Consider the following 21512-nt stretch of genomic DNA (forward strand, 5'->3'; position numbering starts at 1 on the left):
TCAAAAGTGTCATGTGACCAGCTAATTTGCACATGTAGTGTTGACCTCAGCAGCAGCCTTGGGAGATTTTTAGGATATAAAATTCACCTTTCTTTGGTCTGAACTTATAAGTAGGCAGAGTAAAGTTCCATTTTCAGCCCAAATGTCTGTTTGTTTGCAGCTTTAATGTTCACAGCCATCAATCATTCAGTATCAACTAAGAAGAATTCGAAAACATTCAGATTCTTAGAAGAATCGTAGTATTAAGATACTAAAACTAAAAAAAAAAAAAAAACACCATGAAAAAGGCTCACCCCATCGCTCCTGAGTGGAGTGAATTTGTAGCACTCAGAAAGGCATTTGATAAATGTAGTGAGGAAAAACTCCACCTGGAGAACAGGATTAAACGAAGGCATGTGGAAAAAACTCAGGTGGACAAGAAGTATCGTGAAGTGTAGTCAGAGCTCCAAGACACGGAGAACAAAAATAAAGGCCTGCAAAAAATGTTTGATGAAAGAGAAAGAGGAGCAGCAGGAAATACACCAACAGCAATGTAAGCTTCAAGATATGGAAGCTGAACTGAAAACAAGAGAAGCAAGAAGCACTGAGATGGAGATCAAGGTCCAAGACATGATTGATGAAGCACAGCAAAGACATAAACAAATGTTGTATGAGAATGAACAGCAGGAGGAAATACAACAACATTTGCAGTGCAAACTTCAAAATATGGAAGCTATACACCAAGTGATGAAGTGCAAGCTTCAAGTGGAAGAGAAGTAAAATGAAGGGCAGCAAGTAATGTTGGAAGAATCAGTAAGATGAAATACTCAACTGTTGAAAGACAAAGAACAGCAGGAGGCAGCACACCAACTTATGAAGTGCAAAATTCAAGAATTGTAAGCTATAAATCAAGAGATACAATGCAAGCTTCAAGACATGGAAAGAAAAAAAAATCAAGGCTGGTACACAATATTTCATAAAGCCTGCCAAAGAAATGCACAAATGCTGAAAGAGAAGAAGGGGAAGAGTCCAAGTTTGAAGACAGAGAGAAGAAACATGAAGAGCTGAGATTATTTTAATGATTTGCCTTAATTTTATGAAGAAATCTATATATTAGTGTCGACTAATCCTAAAATCAGTTGAAATGGTTCATCAAGGGGAAGAACTCACAACTCAGAATAGGTTCTATAGAGAGCGCCAGCAGATTTTCTTAATGCACAAGCTGTGATCAGTTGATCTGTGCTACTGCTGCTCTGAGGTTTACTGCTCTTTGTGTTTTTACACAACTGAATTCAACAAGACGTCGGCGGATGTCCCGGCTGATTTCCATCCTCTACACTGACAGTACAATGTTCATACTAACTTATAATAGATATTATAAAGTTGGTACGAAGGAGGAATTCGGTGAATGAATCTAAGCACCATCCGCTAAAAATCACATTAATCTGCTATACCTGGTGTAACCCAACTCTGACCATGAGAACAGCTGCTGTGCAACACTCCAACACTGTGTTCGTTACTTTTACTTTACACCACAGACATCCAAGCTGGTAGAAGTTAAATCTTTGCCTAAAAAGCCATCAGCTGACCTAGCTTTCTTAGGCCAATCTCCAACCTTGTAAAACAGCATACTGATCATCGGCAGAGGAATGGTTTATTTGAAGAGTTTCGGTCAGGTTTCAGAGCTCATCACAGTACAAAAACAGCTTTAGTGAAGGCTACAAATAATCTTCTTATACTTCTAGTGATTTCTTTTTGACTTGTTCGCTATTTAGTAAAACAAAAAACGAAACAAAAACATCCCCCTAAACCCCCTGAATGACTACAGAGTCATTACAGACAAAGATAAACAGCACCCTCTATTGGGCATGCCGCGTAGATGATAGAGTTGTGTCGCTGGTGTAAACGTCATCACTCAGCGACATAGTAGTGTGTTTTTCTAGCTGCCTCTCGCTTTTTCTTTTAAATAAAGCTCTTAAAAGGTTTTTGGACCAAAGTAGGATTTATCGTAAATGATCCGTTTTTGATTTCATTGTTCTTGGAAACATATATCGGTGCAACCCCCCCCAAAAAACCTCCTGTCCGGAAGTTGATTCAGTGATTGTAAACACACAGGCTTCGCTTGCTCAATTATGCCAAAGCTCTTCGATATAAAGTTCCCGGGAGGATGTAAGAGTCTCCCCGATGGCTTCTGGTCAGCCGTAGACGTGTGGATAAAGAAACCTCATGTTGTAAACAAGCGTCTTTGTGGAGTTAAAGAGACAGACAGCAAAGATGTGGACCAAGACGACCTACGGCTCCTGCTGCATGATCCTGAAGTCTTCACAGATGTGCTGCTCTTCATGATCACTGGGGCCTCAGCTGCCCACGAAGCCGACAAACCATGGTCCTCCAGCGTCAGGACATTTATTCCCAAAGTAAACTGTTATGGGACAAACCTGCATAAAGAAATTATTCTGAAAGGTAAGAGCTTCTCACTTCTACAAACTGTTGTATCGGTTATATTTGTTTCTAATGCCTTCTCTCTTGTTCTCTGCAGACTTTGGTAGACAACGAGTGACCTTTATTCCATTTGAAGAGGATGCAGAGGGAAAAGCGTCTCTGAGGAAAGGCAACATTTATCAGATTCAGCTCTGCAATCAGGACTGTGAGGAATGGTGAGTCTGCAGTCATCATCTTTACAGCACATTAGAACATACAGGACGAAATGCCTTGTTTTGGATGATAGTTTACTGGTTGATTATACAATCCTGATGTTCAAACTGAGCATCAGAATGAGGAAGAAAGGTGCCAGACGTATAGGTCGGAATATTTCAGAAACTGCTGATCTGCTGGCATTTCTAGAGTTTACTGGGAATGGAGTGGAAAAAAGAGAAAATATCCATTGAGCTGCAGCTCTGCTTCTTTTTGTCAGAGGTCAGAGTATGTCCAGACCTCTTCGAGCTGATAGGAAGCCAAAAGTAACTCAAATAGACACTTGTTATAACAAAAATATGCTGAAGAGCTTCTCTGAGTGCACAACATATTAAACATTTAAGTGGATCGTCTACTACAGCAGAAGACCAATCCAGGTGCCACTCCTGTAAAACTGAGGCTGCATTTCACTGGACAAGAAAAGACTGGAAAATCTCGTCTGGTCTGAGTCTTGATTTCTTCTAACAGTGGGTGTATGAATGAAAGACAAGTTATTAGGGTTTTTTGAGGGTCTTCACCATATATTCCATACTATACCACACCATATAGTATTATTATTTTTGTAGTCCACCACTGATGTTTAAAAATGGGTCAGACATTCAGTGTCAACAGCAATAAGAAAATTTAAACCACAGAATATAATGTAGAATTGTTATTCTTATTGTTCAAACTTTGTTACATTGTCTCTGTTTTTTTTAAAATTTATTTTGGGTTTATCTCCTTTTTCTTGTTAATATTTAAAATAATTTTTTCATATTTAAAAATCCTGATATTGATATAAGTGAACTCGGAGCAGCGCTCTCAGGAAAGGCGACGTCACAAACTCTCAGTTAATATACATGTTAGTATAGTTAGCATAAAATGAGCACAAGACTGTAGATGACTTGTGCTTTATCTGCAGGTCCCTGGAGTTGTGTGCGCTGTCGGTCGATTCCTGGTTCTCTGATGGCGTCGCCTACCCCAAGCTGCCCTGGCTGTCCTCTGACCTGCTGCCTAAACTGGTGCGCTGGGCCACCGAGTGCAGGAGTAGCGAGTTCAGGAGCACGTTGTCTCTGCTGCCAGTGGAGAAGTACAGCCTCATGTACCAACAGCTGAAGGACAAGTACAAGGCCATGGTGAAGGTGAGGAGAATGGATGATGTGAGGCTTGTTTATTCTTTTGTTTACGTCCTATTCTCTTGTGGTGATATATTCATATATATTTTTCACACTGTTTCCAGGTTTGGCCTGAGGTTACAGATCCTGAAAAGTTTGTCTATGAGGATGTTGCTATTGCTACGTATCTCCTGGTTAGTTCAAACCTTACAATAATCTTCTTTTCACCAAATGAGTGGATCCTATCACGATTATACTTGAATTAGCCTTTGAAATAATTAACAAATACGTCCATACAGGTACTGTGTGCGCAGGTAAAAACAGCAAATAACTCACATGACCTTATGTCAGGTGTCAGAGGGTCATGCAACTTCAGCTAAGTCAATCAACCTGAATGTGAAAAATGACCTTTGACCTTAGGACTCCATCCGTAGGTCACGAGTATCAGCAGCGTCAGCAGCATTTGTCACTCCCTAACCATGAGTCTGTGTCACCGTGCTGCTGCAGGTGCTGTGGGCCGAGGAGAGAGCAGAGAGAGGTCTGACTGCCAGGCAGTCCTTTGTGGACCTCGGCTGTGGAAATGGCCTCTTGGTTCACATTCTGACCAACGAAGGGGTGAGTTCAGTGCTTGATGAATTCATGTAAAAGCAGCAGTTTATTAGGCCAGATCGTCACACTGGACCGAGTGTTTGATCTTTTGTTATGAGTGACTGAATCCTCAGCTTTTGTTCTGCACACTGGTGACTGAACACTGATTTTCTTCTAAATTCAAACAAACAGCAGCTACTTCCTGGTTACGTTCTCACCCAAAGCCCACAAAGTCCTCAAAATCATCCACAGTATGAGAACACTCTTCATATTTGCTAACCCTGTATATGGTGGTCACATATAAAACATTTCACACTAACTTTAGGAAAGCCCGAAGCGCTGTCTTAAAGGTACAGTCAGTAATTTCCTTTTAGTTTATTTGATTTAAAAAAAAAAAAAAAGAGTGTTGTACTCATAAATATACATAGATTAGTGTCTCTTTCAACAAACTGATATGTTCATATAAACTTAGAATGGATCCATTAAAAATATATAGGAGTGGGCACTGGTTAGTGCAGAGCTTCCCAAAGTGTGGGGCCCGCCCCCTAGGGGGGGGGGCGCAGAGCCATTGCAGGGGAGGTGCGGTATGAAAAAGAAAAAAAAGAAAGCTTGGACACTGCTAGCATAATGGATAATGGACAGGTTTTTGATGGGGCTCCCACACAAACGCAAAGCAGGAGATGAAGCATCGCTGAATATTTTTCCAAACCAACATCTCATACCTTGTTTCCTGAACTGAAGACAAAAATTTTCATAACTATGCTGATTTATTCCAGATATTGTCCCAATTACATAGTTTCTACAGATTAGAAATGCGACCCTCGTAACTCCAGGCAACTGACAATGAGCTGGCAACAACAACAGTTAGTATAACGTAGAGTTTAAAGGTCACACTTTCCCTCTGATAAACAGTTTGATTGCATTCTCACATTGGATGCTAGTTTATTCAGTAAGTGTCTGATTCCAACTTTGTTGGCTAACAGAAGCTAACAGCGGTAAAAACAGCAGCTCAACCCGTATCGATCTCCTTTGACAAAGTAAAGCGTAAATAAAGATGGACATCTCTCACTCAGCAGCTGAGGTAAACAGTGGACTGACAGCCTTTTATAGACGGGGGAAAACGCCGGGGCAGGTCCAGATCTGGTAGTAGAAACATATCGGCCGGCCATTGTTGTTAAGGGGCACATTCTAAATTTTAATGTTTTTGATCTGACTTGGCTGAGTGTGTGAATGTGTTTGAGGTTGATTAGCCTCTCTGACCATCAGGCATCTTGTGTTACAGCACCCTGGAAGGGGCATCGATGTTCGCAGGAGGAAGATCTGGGACATGTACGGCCCCCAGACTCTGCTGGAGGTGAGCGAGCCGAGCATGTGTCGTTATCTTTTCACATGAAATGTTCGACTCTGTGTCCTCACTTTGTGCTTCAATTTATTGTAATTAAAAAGTACAATGAAGCACTCATAAAGATGTAAAAGTAATGATCAGGGAGAATTTTACACCTGCAGTGCTGTGAAAAAGTATTTTTCCTCTTCCTGATGTGTTTAGAAATTAGAAAAAGACAACCCGAATAAATAAAAAGTACAGTTTTTAAATGAGGATTTAATTTATTCAGGGCAACGAAAATCTATCCAAGCATAAACGGCCCTGTGAATGTGGTTTTGCCACCCTTGGCAAGTGATTGTGATAACTGGCAGTGAGTCTCACATCAGCGTGGAGGAATTTTAGCCCACTCATCTTTGCAGAATAGTTTTAATTTAGCCACATTTACGGGGTTTCCAGCATGAACTGCTTGTTTAAAGTCACGCCAAAGCATCTCAATTGGATTTAAGTCCACACTTTGACTAGGTCACACAGAGAGAGCATGCAGACTCCACACAGAAAGGCCTGACAACATGGTGGGTTAGAAACCTGGACATGTGCGACGGTGAGGCAACAGTGCCGTTATCTGAGCCATTTAGAGGCGGACCTGCTGGTGTGTTTCAGATCTTGAGATTTAGGGCATAACTTGAGGGTCGTCCCATGTATGACGTTCTTTTTATGAATTGCTTTGTTCGATTTATGCCAGATGTAACGGATGAAGTGGATTTCTCCTTGTTCTCTCCCATCGATGCTGTTTTTGCTCAGTCTCTTTCTATCGTTGAATCACGAACGCTGACATTAACTGAGACAAATGAGGCCTACAGGTCTTTAGATGTTGTTCTGGGTTCTTTTGTGACCTCCTGGACGAGTTGTCAGTACTCTTGGAGTCAATTTGGGAAGCCGACCCCTCCTGGGAAGGTTCACACTGTTCCAAGTTTTCTCCATTTGGGGAAATTTGGCTCTCACTGTGGTTCAGTGGATTTTTTTTAACCCTTAATAGTTAAATTGTAATCTAAAACCTGCAGTTTGTATTTGCTTTTTACCTTTTTCTGATATTAAAATTGGATTTTAAGTGTTAAAATTCTGCACAAAACTAGGAAGGGAAAGGGGAGAAATAGTTTTTCACAGCACTGTACATTTCTCGTAGTATACTTAAGAGATTCTTGCTTTTATGATTGTAATAAGCTGCACAAAGAAAATACTACCACAGAAGCTTGCATACACATGTGGACACACACACATTTCCAGAGAAACCTGCCCTGAAAACGCCGCTTTCTCCCGTCTGCCTCCTGTCCTCAGTCGCTCATTTAACAACAAGCTGCTGACTGCTTCCATTTCAGGTCATCTATTATTGACCGATTTTAGCGAAGCGGATGTGGTAGAACAATCTCTCTGCGCCCCCGGGGCAGCTGTACTCAGTCCTCAACCTTTATTCGGAAGCTCTCTGGACTTCACAGCCTCTTAACTCTCATCATTTGTGATGTTGGTGTCAGGGCCATCTGTTAAATATGAAAGGATTTATATAAACTCTCAAAAAAAAGTTGTTGGGATCTTGTAGATGTTTTCTAATTGCAATTATAAAAAATATTTGAGCCCACTAAGAAAAAAAACCCCAACCCAAAACTTTAAATGCATCTCAAATAAAAGTCTAAGAAGATAAAAAGACTTATTTCTATTAAATTATATTAAATTAGACCGGTGTGCATCCCTCCTGCTCTAAGGACCTCTTGTGCTCTTTGGGTCTGTGCTATTTCAGGAAAAGGCAATTACTCCCAGCGAGAGCTTCTTATTCCCGGGTACAGACTGGCTGATTGGGAACCATTCGGACGAGCTCACACCGTGGATCCCCGTTATAGCAGCCAGGCGAGTCATCAGGAGACACAATCACACTCAGCAGCTCAAGTGCCAGCTGATCTCTCCAGTTTTGGAATAACATTATGGGCAGGGGGTGATGTGTGAAGAGTGCGTGTGCGTGTGTGTTTACTGAGATGGCCACCTGATGGCGATGTTGAGCCTCAGCGTGAGGAGTCAGATTTCTCCTTGTTTGAGACTGCAGATGATGATTTCTTGTAGTGTGTGTGTGTGTCGCTTCCTGTCTGAACAGTTTGAGTAAAGGTGGAAAAATGCTTAAGTAAAACAAGTCCTCTGTAGTCTGACTGCATTAAAGAGTAATGATCGGCACTGTGTAGATTTATTTTGTCCCTTCTTTTTCAAATTATAGGTCGTCTTATTCCTGCCGCTACTTTGTCCTCCCCTGCTGTTTCTTCGACTTCTGTGGAAAATACCAGAGACGCCAGTGTAAGAAGTCTCAGTACAAGGAATACATCGACTTCATCGCTGAGGTCAGCCAAGTCTGTGGCTTCAACACTGACGAAGACTGTTTGAGAATACCTTCTACTAAACGGGTAGGCTGACAAAAACAGAGTGGAGGCGGCTTCACAGTAAATCCATCTGACTTGTTGTAAACATTTGTTTGACCCCGGCCTGTGTTTTTTTTTTTTTTTTCCTTCTTCTTTCAGTCTGTGCTCCAGAACAAATCACATTGTATTAGTTCAGCAATTCGTGAATTCTTCTTCTCTCTCCACCTGTCTACCGCGCAGCTCTGCTGTCAGCTATCAAATAATTAATACAAGACAGAGAGGGAAAGAAATAAAGAGAGAAATCCGTTTGGTGGGGTTCTGTAATAGGTGCAGGTTTGAAATGGTTGTAAAAAAGTTTGTGAAAATTAAAACACACCCTAGTTATGACGTTTCCCAGAATCAGAATCAGAATACTTTATTAATCCTGAACGAAATTAGGGTTACAGCAGGCAGCACGCTAATGGCGCATGCGCACTTACAAAGGAACCTTCTGACCAACTTTACACAAACATCACATTGGGGAGACATGTCAGAAAGGTAGGCTGATAGGGAAAAAACAACGAAAATACATAACATGAGGTAAGAGGAGGAGGAGGAAAAAAAAAAAAAAACTCCACTCAGACTGAGCTCCTAGTGGGAGAACAGTTTGATAACAGAAAAAACACCTCAGCACAAAAAGCACATGACTATCAATACACCATAGAAACACAAGACAACCAACAGGGGCGGGTAAAGGGTAAGAGAGAGCCGGTGTAGACAGCGCATCCGGTCCTGCAGCATGTCTGCGCTGGTCCAGTCGACTGGCATCTTCCCCGGTAGGGCACAAGCATCGAAGGCGTTTGGAAAGGGAGGGGGTATCAGTGTGTGCATATCAGTGTGTGTGTGTGTGTCCAGAGTTCAGCTGAGACAGTGTCCTTCGCCCCGCCAGGCTAAGTAAACAGTCTTCCAGCCAACCCAGGTGGCACCTCAACTGCATCTCTCCCCTGCACATATCTGAAAGTTATAACTCTTCTTTCAGAATAGCACAAAAGGGCTACGTTGCCAAGACAGCATCGCAGTTGCTGCACATCCGTGATGAGAATCTGCTGTTTCACCGCATCACAAAGGTGCTGTGTGTTGGGTTGAGATCTGGTGACTGTGGAGGACTTTAGAGTACAGGGAACTCGCTGTCATGTTGAGCTTTGTGACATGGAGTGTTGTCCTGCTGGAAACAGCCAGCAGAAGATGGTACACTGTGGTCACGAATGTATGGACATGGTCAACAACAAAACACATGCAGATTGGGGTGTTTAACATTTGGTTAGCACTGAGTGTCACACAGTGTGCCAAGACTGCGTGTTGATCCGAGGCAGGATCCATGCTTTCATGTTTACACCAAATAACCGTCTGAATGTCACAACAGAAACCGAGACTGGATCAGGCGATGGTTTTCCAGTCTGCTGTTGTGTGGAAAGTCTGTGTGAACTGTAGCCTCAGCTTCCTGTCAGCTAGTATGGTCTTCTCTGCTGTAGCCCAACTGCTTCAAGGCTGGATCTGTTGTGCACTGAGATGCCTTTCTGCACCTCGGTTGGAATGAGTGGCTATTTAAGTTACTGTTAACTTCCTGTCAGCTCGAAACAGCTTGGACCTTCATCAGGTTGTCTTGACCAGCTGCTGTCATGCGATTAGCTTATTAGCAAATAAGCAGTTAAAGATAATAAAGTGGTGGGAGGGTGAATTTTACGTTTCGATAGAACAGAAAATCAGTACCTGTAGAAGTTTGTCAGTAAATTCATTACATGTTTTTGTAATCCTGGGATTATGTGGAAACACTTCTCAGCGCTATGATCAGTGGATGGTTGAAGTAAATCATACAGCTGTACTTCCCAGCCTTTTCTCCACCTGGGCTTCGTTTAGTGTAGACGTACAATAAATCAAGGATGTCTTTATAATCCCAGAGGGAACAATAAATCTGTTAGCGGGTAGCCATTAATAGCTACAATATACTCGTGGCCATAAAAAGAACAAGCTATTATTTTCTGGGCTTTGCTGTTTGCTCATCAGTAACACTCAGTTTGCTCATATCAGCAAAAGCTCTCCCACAAAATTCTTTCATGTGAACATTTTCAAATGGAAAGAAAAAGTATGATTTCTTTGAACTTAATTAATAACAAGAAAAGAAACCAAAACAGGGAGTCGCCCTCACACTCTGCTCTCTTTTTTTCCCCCTTTTTTTTCCTGCAGGTGTGTCTTTTAGGAAAGTCAAGAAACTATCAGTTATCTGATGAACCTGAGTTAGAGCAACAAAGGGCTCATTACATCCACAGCCGCTGCACTGCTCCCGGGGTCACAGTTCAGAGGTCACACGTCAGTAATAACGAGGACTGTTGCAATGGGGACGGAAGCTGTAACGGCACCCCCGGGAGCTCCTGGGGAGCCGGGTTCCAGCCGCGAGATCGCGTCGAAGCGGTGCGAAATTGTGCTGCTCTCCCGCGGGACTTTGTTGACGGTGTTGTTCTGCGGGTTGCTAATGCTCTTCTGGGAATGACCGCGGGCGATGGAGAAGGATCCTGCCGTGACTGGAACCAAGGAGGTAAAACGATTGACATGAGTCGCTGCTGAACTGAGTCACAGGTTGAGATCAAATCCAGAATAGGATCAGTATCTGTGAGGTGTTCCTATTTGCCTGTAAGACAGAAAGACTCTCTGTGTGATGCATCTGAGTGCCCGGTCTGAGCATCAAGACCTGGCACTCAGATGCATCTTAGGCCCCTGAAGGTTCTTGTCTAGATGAGATATTATGATGTCATCATGTTGCCTAACTACCACCTAGCAGTCGGCTAAATTGACCAATTATTCGCACCAAAAACAGCTTTTAAAGGCATTGTCACGTTTTTATATTATAACACAATTATTATTAATTATTATCTTTACCAATAAAAAAAGCACCTCGAGGCAACCGCTGTAGTGATTTGGCGCTATGTAAATGACCCAGTTTTAGCATATCAAAAACATCTATCACCCTGTTTTTTATTAACTTCTCTCACTGTGATTAAGTGTGTCAACCTGTAATTAAAGGCAAAATGACTTTATAATGTGTTTCCTGCTGGAGAGGTGAGAAGGACATTAGATGAGCTTGAAAGTGTATATAATGTAAGAAAGCTGTATAAGGGCTGGTAGGTGGATGTTAATGTCTTTGGATAAGCAGCTGTTGTGAACCACACTATTTAAGCCTTGTCCACATATACAGGATACAGATTCACTACTCTCCCTTTGCTTCGAAGCTAATGGTTGGCTATTAGTGGACATCTCGTTGCCTCTAATGTATTCACCACATTGGTGTACAGTACTCTGCTAAAGTCTTCAGCCACACCTCGTTTCTTTATATTTTGCTGGGAAAATGAGAAACGGGTCCAGTGATTTATTGGAGCGTGCAAACATTTGAATGTGGGAGACAGACACACTCTCAACTAGGGATGGGTATCGTTTAGGTTTTATCCGATACCGGTGCCAAACCGGTACTTTTGAAACGGTGCCGGTGCTTAAACGGTGCTCGAACCGGTGCTTAAAGAATGGAGAACACAAAATTGGTCCAAAAACCTCTCATGTTCAGCTGTTTTTTTGTAAAAAGATAACAATGTTAGCCTTTTCTGCAGCTATAGGGCATATATGGCATCACTCTTGGCTGGAAGCAGTGCTTAATCAATGGAAAAAACACAAACTTTGTCCAAAAACATCTCATGTTTAACTGTTTCCCACTTTTTCTTTGGTCATTTTAGCCTTTTTGGCCAGGGTGAAGGGAGCATCTGCCATCAAACAAGAAGACAACCGCATGTATCTACGACGGTGTTTGCTAGTTCACCTTACGTGCATTAATGTAATAACGTGGTTAGCCTCCTCAACGTAAATTACACACGAACAACATTAAGCTACTCACGCAGAGAAGAACGGCTGCTGCTGCCATCATCATCCGTCATCATTTCTGCTACACTGGCAGGGCTAGGGGCCAGGACTCTCCTCGTCGGGTTTTTGGGGGATGTTGCTGACTCCGGGTCCGATAACAGGCAACCCACCCGCAGTAGATGCGCTCGATGTGAGGTCTCGCAGCAAGCTATCAAATACGGCGCATTTCTCGGCTTTAAAAAAAAACGCTATGCGTCGCCAGGTGTTTCATCGGATTTGAGGTGTTACCTCCTTTGACAGTATCACAGTATCAGCTTAAAGCACTTGTTGCAGGCTGCTGAGTTTGCATCTTTTGCTGTGAAGTACAGCCAGACTTTTGACCGCTTCGCCTTGGGCGTTTTTAATCTGTAGCTCTGCTCTAAAAGAACGTACGTACCTGGACCCGCCTACTATCCTCGGAAACGTAAAATGATTGGCTAGAATTCAAAGTGTATGACATCTCAGGAAAAAAGCACCGAAATAAAGCACCGAAATGTGCGCTGCTTTTCGGTCTGGTTACTACCGTTTATGTCAGAACCGGTGCCATCATGGCACCGGATACCGGTACCCATCCCTACTCTCAACTTTTAAAATCAGTCTTACGTTTCCTTTTTTGATAAAGATTATAGTTAAGGCTAGATCAGGTAACCCTGAGTGCTCCCTTAGTTACGCTGCTGGGTTGCCAGGGGCTTGTTGAGTGTTTCTTGTTCTTTCACCCTTTTTTACTCTTTGTTTTTATGCACCACTCTGGATTTCCACAGTGTGCCTTTTTTCCCGTCTCCCTCCCCTCACCCCCAACCAGTCACGACAGATGGCCGCCCCTCCCTGAGCCTGGTTCTGCTCGGGGGTTTCTTCCTGTTAAAAGGGAGTTTTTCCTTCCCACTGTCACCAAGTGCTTGCTCACAGGGGGTCATCTGATTAAGGTTTTGTCTTTATTATTGTAGAGTCTTTACCTTATAATATAAAGCACATTGAGGCAACTGTTGTTGTGCTTTGTGCCTCTGCTGTCCATTACAAAGAATGCAGGTTTGGGGCATTTCCCTACCGTGGTCACTTTTCAGACCCCCGAGGGTACTTCCATCTTTTGTACACAGTCTATGCCTTTGATCAGTTACATAGTGAGTGCTTTTTACCTCGTATGGTGCGGTGCAGATGTAACCCGATGCCTCTGAAACGACACCGTCACAATCAATTGTTACATATAGTGTCAGCACTTTTTAAAACACACCAGCTACACCATTACATCCGCAGCACCTACTGCCTGAACTTTGAATTTCATTCTTCGTCCATCATCCCATCTGACCCCCCATCATCCCATCTGACCCCCCACCTCGCTGATTACAATCCTGCCCCTCAGCATCAGCCGGTGAGACCTGATGACACAGAGCGACGCCTCTTTGAACTCTGCCACACCCTCCGCCAGCTGCGTACCACACAGCCCGTATCAAACACCCACAGACACGCACACACATTTACTTTCACAGCACCCACGCAATCACCTTTGTCAACACCTCTGCAGCCCCGCTGACACACACTCACACACAGTCACACGTTATGAACGAGATAAGGGCACGAAGCCTGCTATTATTAAAACAGAACGTTTCTTGTCGGGGTGTCGGTGGAATTAAAGGTAGAAAATTTTAGGGAGAGTGAATAAAGGGAGAGTGTAACTCTGTATGGAGATGACTGGATGAATAATGCACCACCATCTATGATTTATGCATGAGCACGCATTTGTATTGATGGATTCCTACCAGTTATCTGCTGTGTACGAACAAAGGCTAAATTCAGAGGGAGCCAGCGCATGTTAAATAAATCCAGAAGGGTCTCGGAGTCATTTAAAGTGCTTTGGAGTTTAGTTTCTGTCTATTCTTTAATGCATCTTCAAAAAGTCTAATCATTTTCAGTATGGTGATGGATCCCTTTTTGGCACTTAAGCGGATATTTTATGATCATTTTGTTTCTGTGGCTTTATGGCTCTGGTGCGACGTCAGACGATGTTCTTTTATCTTTTCTTTTTATCTCTTTTACTGTAAATACAAACAAATAATACGTATTAAGCTCTGAAACTGTCAGAAACAAACAGGTTTTCACTATGCATAAGAGTCAGTGGTTTTCCTGTTTGGCCAAATATTGTTGGGTTTGTATCATAAGACTGATACTCGGTGATTTATAGTAATTCTTTGAAATGAAAATTCCTATTTAACATCAATCAGACTCTTTCCTTTTTTATTTGGGACAAGTTCTATTTAAAAGGTTTGCACTGAGCAGTTTGGCGTATTTTACTAAGTGAAAAAAACAAGTTAAAACATCTTAGTGTCTCTGCTGCTGCTTATATCAGTTGCATATATTGTGCTTCCTGTGCATTAAACTTAAAAATATCTCACAGCTCTTCTGAGACACTGTAAATATGAAGCAAGTTACTAATTCATGTGTGCTGTAGTGCTGAGTCACAGAGTTATGTAATCACGCCGAGAATGAAAATCTGTGTAGCTGTACATCGAGCGACACTAAATGTCAACTCAGAGGTACAGTAAACACGCTATTGTACTGAGTAGAAGCAGCCTGCGTGGAAGGGCGCGGTGTGTTTTTGATGAGTGAACGCTTCACTTCACTCTTTTACAAGCTGGAACATTTTCTGCTTTCCTTCAGTTTAAACCAAATATTTTTCAGATTGTTGGTTTGAAAAAATCCAAACTGAGTTTTTTGGGTTGTGTTTCTTTTTTTTTTTTTGGTATACTTTTGCTTTTGTCTCCAAAATGTCATTCATATAAAGACCGGTTTTAAAGTTGCTTTCAGCTGCTCCCTTATTCACAAAGGGTCACCACAGCAGGTAGCTCCGCACGTTTGATCTGGATGTGCTGGATGCACTTCCTGACACAACCCCAAAGGGATTTGTGTCTCCTGCCAGACTGAACCGGGGGATCTTTCGCTTGGCAGGGAAATGTGTAAGCCACGTGCTCGAGCCATAGATATATGAAGATGAGTGTAAATATTATTTATTGGCTGCTATAAGAGGATTCAGCAAGCATGCATATTAACTTTTATTAGTAATAATAATGTAATTATTGGTTCTAGTACATGTCAGTGTCCTGCATTACTACATAAATGCCAGTAGTCCTTTTTTTTTTAGGTTGCCAGGCAACGCAGTGGCATCATATTATAGCAAGTTCATGTTTCAGTTCACCTGATTGTTACTAGCTTTGCACCTTTGCCAGATCATTTACCAACTTTTCATCACCCTGTAAATAGATTTTTTTTTAAAGGTCTAGCAAAAAGTTCGCGTACTTATTCCTTTGCATTGCAGGGACATTCTGCTCTCCTGGCACAGCAATAGCCTGTCTCCTTTCCTCTCTCTCTGCTGTGTTTATTGCTCTGTGAGCTAGCAGTGAGGGTTGCAAAGAGAGACGGGGGGCAGCCGTGTACAGAGAGACCGATTAAGAGATCTCAAATGTGATGGAAAAAAGCGAGACTTCTGTTGTTGTTTGTCTGAGTGACCATTTTATGCGCAAGTTAAATGGTTTGCAGAATCATAGCATTGCCATTGTCTCCAAACCCTATGATTCCTCCTCCCTCTGCTCGCCTGGAGAAGCTTTGATTGTTTCTCAAGCCCAAAAGTTGTATTCAGGAGAAGTATATAGATTTCTTCTTCTTCTTTTGGCTTCTCCATTTAGGGGTCACCACAACAAATCACCAGCCTCCAACCTCTTCTGTCACCCCAACCCTCTGCATGTCCTCCTTCTCTACATTCATGAATCTTCTCTGTGGCCTCCCTCTATTCCTCCTGCCTGGGCAGCTCCATGTCCACTACCCCTCCTCTGCTCAAGACAAATATTACCCTAAAAGTATGTCATCCCTCAGAAATATGTCTTGTCTTTACACGCCTTGTGAGAGTTGCAGTTTTTGCAAAGATGGAAATCACAGCTGAGCTCTTCTCTTTTTTTTTTTCCTTCAGCACAACAAAAACAATCCTACACAACAGGCATCGTTTCAAACAAACAAGTCCAACTGTACTTTAAGCCAAGCCATTAATACTCATCTGCACCTGGTCTTAGTCCAAGCTGAATCTACTCTGTCAATACTGTCCCTATTCCATTAATCCCCATTAACATTGTAGGCAGTAAAGGGCAGCTCTAAACGGTGTATTGATATTATATCAAGGCCTGGAGCTCCCTGGCGTCAGAGCTGTGGGATGAGAGTCTGCCCAGTTTCACACTCTGCAGCATACGACTGGGTTTGGCTGCGCTAGTGTCTGTGAATGTGGGAGTGTGTCGCATATTTTAGGGATTAACGCAGCAATTTGGCCAACTAAAATTAGGATGTATTTAGGTGGACAATATGTTTTTCGATGAATTTCAACGGCAGAAAGACAAGATTCAGAGACCTGACAAGCAGAAGAGTTTGAAACTGAACAGTTTTCTGAAAACTGAGTTTTGGATCAGAGGGTCAGACGGTGCTTTTCATTCATATTCAGTATTCATATCATCTCTAAGCCAGCAGGGATTGCAGCGAGTGACCACAGAAGTATGATGAAGATATCACTGAAGATGCAGATTTAAGTCAAATATAGTTATGAAATCATGTGGTGTGTCTCTCCCTCCAATACGTCAGAGAAAGGAGGAAGTTTGTCATTTGTATAAACCAAAGGTCAGCTCAGATTGAATTCCCTTGTGGTGTAAAAAGGGCAAGGCCAGAAATGCCAAAAGATCTTTATAACCATAGTGCGAAAGCATGTGTGAATACAAAGGGGTTTGTCATCTATACTATGCTAATCCTAGAGGTTAAAACTGTACATATTCTCTTTCTCCTTTCTAAAATCTCTGCCCCAGTGGAGAGTTGACAAAAATGATTCAGGCTCTCAAATGGCTACTCTGGCAAAACGCGTTCCAGCTGCCCTGACAGCTTGTTGGAACGGCTTTAACTGAGCATACTTTACAGCTCTGACAAACACTGACAGGTATCTGCTCTCTACTGTAAACTGATCTTTATATACTATGTGTATATATAGCTTTGCTCGCATTTTCTTGTCATAGAACAGCCGGTAACATCAACTCAAGCCGAGTGGTTCTTTGTCTGAAATGCTGGATAAAAACGATCTCTGTGCATGCTGAAGCACTGTGTTAATGCATTGATGATTATAAAATCAATAGACCTCTTCCTGCACGTGTATAACTCCCATCTTTCATTGTTTGTCCTTCTTCCCTGCCCTTCAGGCGGCCTTTCTGTGAGCGAGGTTGCGGGGCTGTTGGGGCAGGAAACCCTGCGGCTCCTGAAGAAAGAGTGCGGAGGTCTTCAGACGCTTCTGAGGAACAATCATCAAGTATTTAGAGGTAGCTTTTCTGCACGCTTCTCTACGTTCTCATAGATGGTTCATTTGAAAGTTGTATTGTTGAGAACTAGACTGTTCATTAAGTACAATATAGTGCTTAAATGAAACCAGTGACAGTGAGAAAGATACTGGAGGTTATATGAGTAACAGAAAGGGTGTTAAATTAAAAACCGTTAGCTTCTTTTTAAAAAAAGATTTTGTTTGAAAAATTTTTTCCAACAATTTAAATCATAGACTGTATATAAAAGATGGAGGCCTTAACCCTACTTTCTGGGGATATTTCAAAGTTACCCTACTTCTCGTTTGATTTATGACTTGAGTAAACGGTTAAAAGTAAAAGTCTATCTTCCTAAATTCTGGTTTCAAGTCTTCTTTAATAGATCCTTAAAAGAACGTCTTAATTAGAATACAGTTCATGCTTTATTTCTTGCACCTTGCTCGTTCAGCGTTCGTCAGTACAAAAAGCCCTCAGAGGGGTCAGCTGTCCAGTTTTTCCATTACGAACATTTTGTTTGTTTAGTTCTTCATACTAGCTTGCTAGCTAGCATTAGTCCCACCTCCTGGTCTAAATATGGGCACTTCTTTAAAACCATAAGGTGGCGATGGCCTCGTTCCAGGTTGCAAAATTTTACCCATATGTTGACATCTTTTAACTACAGTGTATGCTTTTAAGACTTTTAAAAGGGACTATTTTTAAAGATAAACATGGCAACAACATCTTTTTTTTTTTTTTTTTTCAAATTTTATTCACTCACAAAAAAGTCTCACGCTCAGAACCACAATTTGGAAACAACAATCCAAGCCACAATTCTTTCAAAATAACTGGACAAACACTTTTTAAAATGCAGTCCTGGAAGTCGTACTGTCGTTGACCGTAAAGCAGTGTGTTTTGCTGCTGTTCCTGGTTAAAAGTGTCAGACAGCAGGGTGAGAAGTTTGCCTTCCTTTTCTTCCCCCCCGTAACCACAACACTGATATCAAAGCATATTTAAGTGTACTTGTGCCAAAACTCTGAATCGTCCGATGCAAAGAGTTAATTTGCTTGGCGTCATGGCATCACACTGGGCTTTTGTTGATTGAAAAAGAGGGGAAATGAGTGCTTTTACCATCGTCATTTGGAATTTGGTTGCTCTCGAGGGATCAGTTTGAGAAAATTGGATCCCCTCCCCTACAGAAATTGCTTAGAGTGAAAGCAAAGTCCGACTTGAGATAGAAACAAAGTTGACATTTCTTTCTGATAATAGATAAAAATGTGCATGACCTTCGAAAGGTGAGAAGCTTATAACCTGTGGGGGTCAGCGCAGACATGACTTTTTCTATCCCGGTGCCCTGACAGCCAGGCATCTATGTTGTGTTCTTGTCCTAATTTCTTTCTTTTAAGAAAATATTTATTTGTATCTTTTGGGGGGAGTGTTTGAGTCTGATAGATTTTGTGTCTCCCTCTCGTCACTCCTCTTTAGTTGAAGGAGGGCGTGTCTACATAAGAGACTGGCGGGAGAGGATGCCCTTCAGGGCAGATGTTAAAAGGAAGCCCGTCGCCCCGGGTGCCCTGAAAACTCGCCTCTGCTGGTTTCACGCTCACCACCCTCAGGGCTGCCCCCTGCAGGCTGAAAACTGCGCCTTCGCCCACGGAGCACATGACCTCCGACCCTCGACGAGACCGCTGAAGAAGATAAAGAATGAAGCCTTTTGATTGACTCGTTCTTCACGACTTTTCATTGACTTTGTTTGGATTTTTAATTTGTGCAGAGCTCTGCACATCGTTGTTTGAACTCTAGTTTCCAGCCCTGTAGCCTCAAAGATAAGATTCAGGTCCAAGCAGCCTTGAAGGAATTGAAGCCTTGAAATTTCACAGTCCTCTTTCGTCTTTGTAAGGCTGCCAACATGCAGGGCTTCCTGGTGGGGCTTCACTGCTGGAGCTCTCTAAACCTCTGGGTTATGTTGTCTTGTGAAATTTAATTTCAAAGCATCCTGTCTCCTGTTTATTTAACTGTTGGACTTTTGTCGAGTTCAGGTATACTTACTCACTATAAAGCTGATTTCAAGCTACGTCTTTGTATTTTTATTTAAAGATTATCAGCTCTGTGGTGGATCTTCTCCTCGCCCACAGCATAAAAACTCTAAAAGCTCCTGTAAACTTTCAGTATTTAACTGCGTGCTTCACTTAGACATTTCATTCAGCTGAGACGTGTGCTTTGGGGTTCACAGACAGGGTGGGGGAGAAAGGCCGGACAGCGTTTGAACAAAGTAAATGTTAGCGGTATGAATTATTTGTTGGCAGGAGTCGAGGGCTGAGCTGCGTGTTGTCCCGTCTGGATGGGCGCTCACTGCTGCGTCTTTCTAACACAGCTTCCATCACCCTGTGGCTCAAATGTCAAAGACGGTAAGGCCCTCCGAGGGACTGCAGCCGAGCAGCGAGAAGCGCCTCCCTGGGGTTTGTTTTGTGTATGTGACAGACAACAACCAGACCGCTGATACAATAAAAACATTGTTTATACAATCAGTGTGTGGCAACAATCATATTTTACCAGATTGCCTAAAAATTTGCAATTTGAAACCTAAATGTATTCTGAGTGCTGTGTTTCTGCTGTTTGAAGCTAAAAAAATCTACATTTAGTTTGAGACTGTAACACATAGCAAAGGTCCTCAAACACCACTCAGTTATAAAGAGAGACAGTCATGTATTGTGAAAGAGAACGCACCATCAATGCTGAACTAAACTACTTTTTCTACTCAGAAACACAACGTTGTTAAAAGATTTGACTATATACACAGTGGTGTGAAAAAGTGTTTACCCCCTTTATGATTTCCTATTTTTCTGTTTGTCACAATTAAATGTTTCAGATCGTCAAACAAATTTAAATATTAGACAAAGATAACACAAGTAAGCACAAAATGTAGCTTCTAAATGAAGATGTTTATTATTAAGGGGGGAAAAAAGTGTCCTGTGTGAAAAAAAAAATGAACCTAAACTTTATAACTGGTTGGCTCAGCCTCAGCAAGCGAGGGTGCAATCAAACATCTGCAATAACTGACAACGAGTCTTCTACAGCACCGTGTTGTAATTCAGCCACATTGGAGGGTTTTCCAGCATGAACTGAATTTTTAAGGTCAAGTCACAGATCGTGTATTTGTTTGATGATCTGAAACATTTGTGAAACCTCTAGCAGAACCAGGCTCGGGGTGGGGCAGCCATCTACGGTGACCGGTTGGGGGTGAGGGGAGGAAGCCAGGACAAAAGACACGCTGTGGCTCCTTAAAAAGGCGAGTGCCTCTCATAAAGTCCATACTGTGGTTGAAATGGACATCCTGAGGTTATGTGCAGCTGAACGGGTGCTCGCACGTCTCCCTGCTCAGCGGCTTCGTCACTGAATATTGATGTGGATCCACAATCATTTGCTCAGCCTGTTCAAAGGTTCAGTACAGCGAGGAAGAAAGTTCTCTGGAGTTTTTGAGTAACTGCGATCAGTAAATAGAAACTTCCTCAGAGATGATTTAAACACAACCGATGCTTCAGCTGTGAGATGGACATAAACTGCTCAGTCGTAACGTGTATAGCAATGTGTGGATTTTAATGACCTGTTTAAATCACTTGTCCCCCTCCCACCATTCACCCCACTCTGTTATGTTTCTTGGAAGAAATGAAATGATGAAAATGCTCCTGCTGCTCTGCATCTGCAAAGATCATCTGATCGACCCGCTGCCCTATATTTAACTGCTGCGACATGGCCGGGGAGTGGAGGAGGTTACGTACCCATCCCAGCTCGACACTGTTGCTGATGCTGTTGTTGTGGTCTTTTGGCCCCAGCCCTTCCTGACACAATGACTGTTTATGTCTGTTTCACACCGCTACCCTGGAGATCAGTAAAGCAGACCCACCCTGTCCCTATAAAACATAACAGGAAGTCTGCTGGCTACTCTTTTGCAGTCTGCCAAAAGGCAAAAACAGATATAAACAAAATAAAATATACATATGCACGTGCATAGACTTAACCCTTTAAAGCCCCAAACCATGAAAATTGAGTGTTTATTGAATGCTCTGACAATCTAAAAAATTATATTATTAATTATTATTATATTATTACTGCTTAAAAATGTACTGTGCAGCGTATGTAGGTTCATCGCACTGATGATATACAAGTCTGAAAAACTCATAGGATACACCAGACGTTTAGGGGTTAAATAAAG

The 21512-nt window shown here is 42.3% G+C and overlaps 1 protein-coding gene across 2 annotated transcripts; it reads left to right on the plus strand.

The window, feature by feature from the left end:
• Positions 1-1889: 1889 nt before the first annotated feature.
• On the plus strand, positions 1890-19373 carry trmt44 (tRNA methyltransferase 44 homolog). Of its 2 annotated transcripts, XM_084924198.1 has the most exons (12): positions 1890-2442; positions 2519-2636; positions 3575-3794; positions 3893-3961; positions 4275-4382; positions 5638-5709; positions 7472-7578; positions 7937-8120; positions 10299-10647; positions 15671-15841; positions 17210-17326; positions 18785-19373. In XM_084924198.1, exons 1-12 carry the CDS (start codon positions 2112-2114, stop codon positions 19015-19017), a joined length of 2079 nt encoding a protein of 692 aa, XP_084780324.1. In that variant the 5' UTR covers positions 1890-2111; the 3' UTR covers positions 19018-19373. The 2 variants fall into 2 exon arrangements, with proteins under 2 accessions (XP_084780324.1, XP_084780323.1); XM_084924197.1 differs by lacking the exon at positions 15671-15841.
• Positions 19374-21512: the final 2139 nt, after the last annotated feature.

The sequence above is a fragment of the Perissodus microlepis genome, chromosome 3, assembly GCF_051167445.1.
Source record: "Perissodus microlepis isolate ML-2025 ecotype Zambia chromosome 3, ASM5116744v1, whole genome shotgun sequence".
Taxonomy (NCBI): Eukaryota; Metazoa; Chordata; class Actinopteri; order Cichliformes; family Cichlidae; genus Perissodus; species Perissodus microlepis.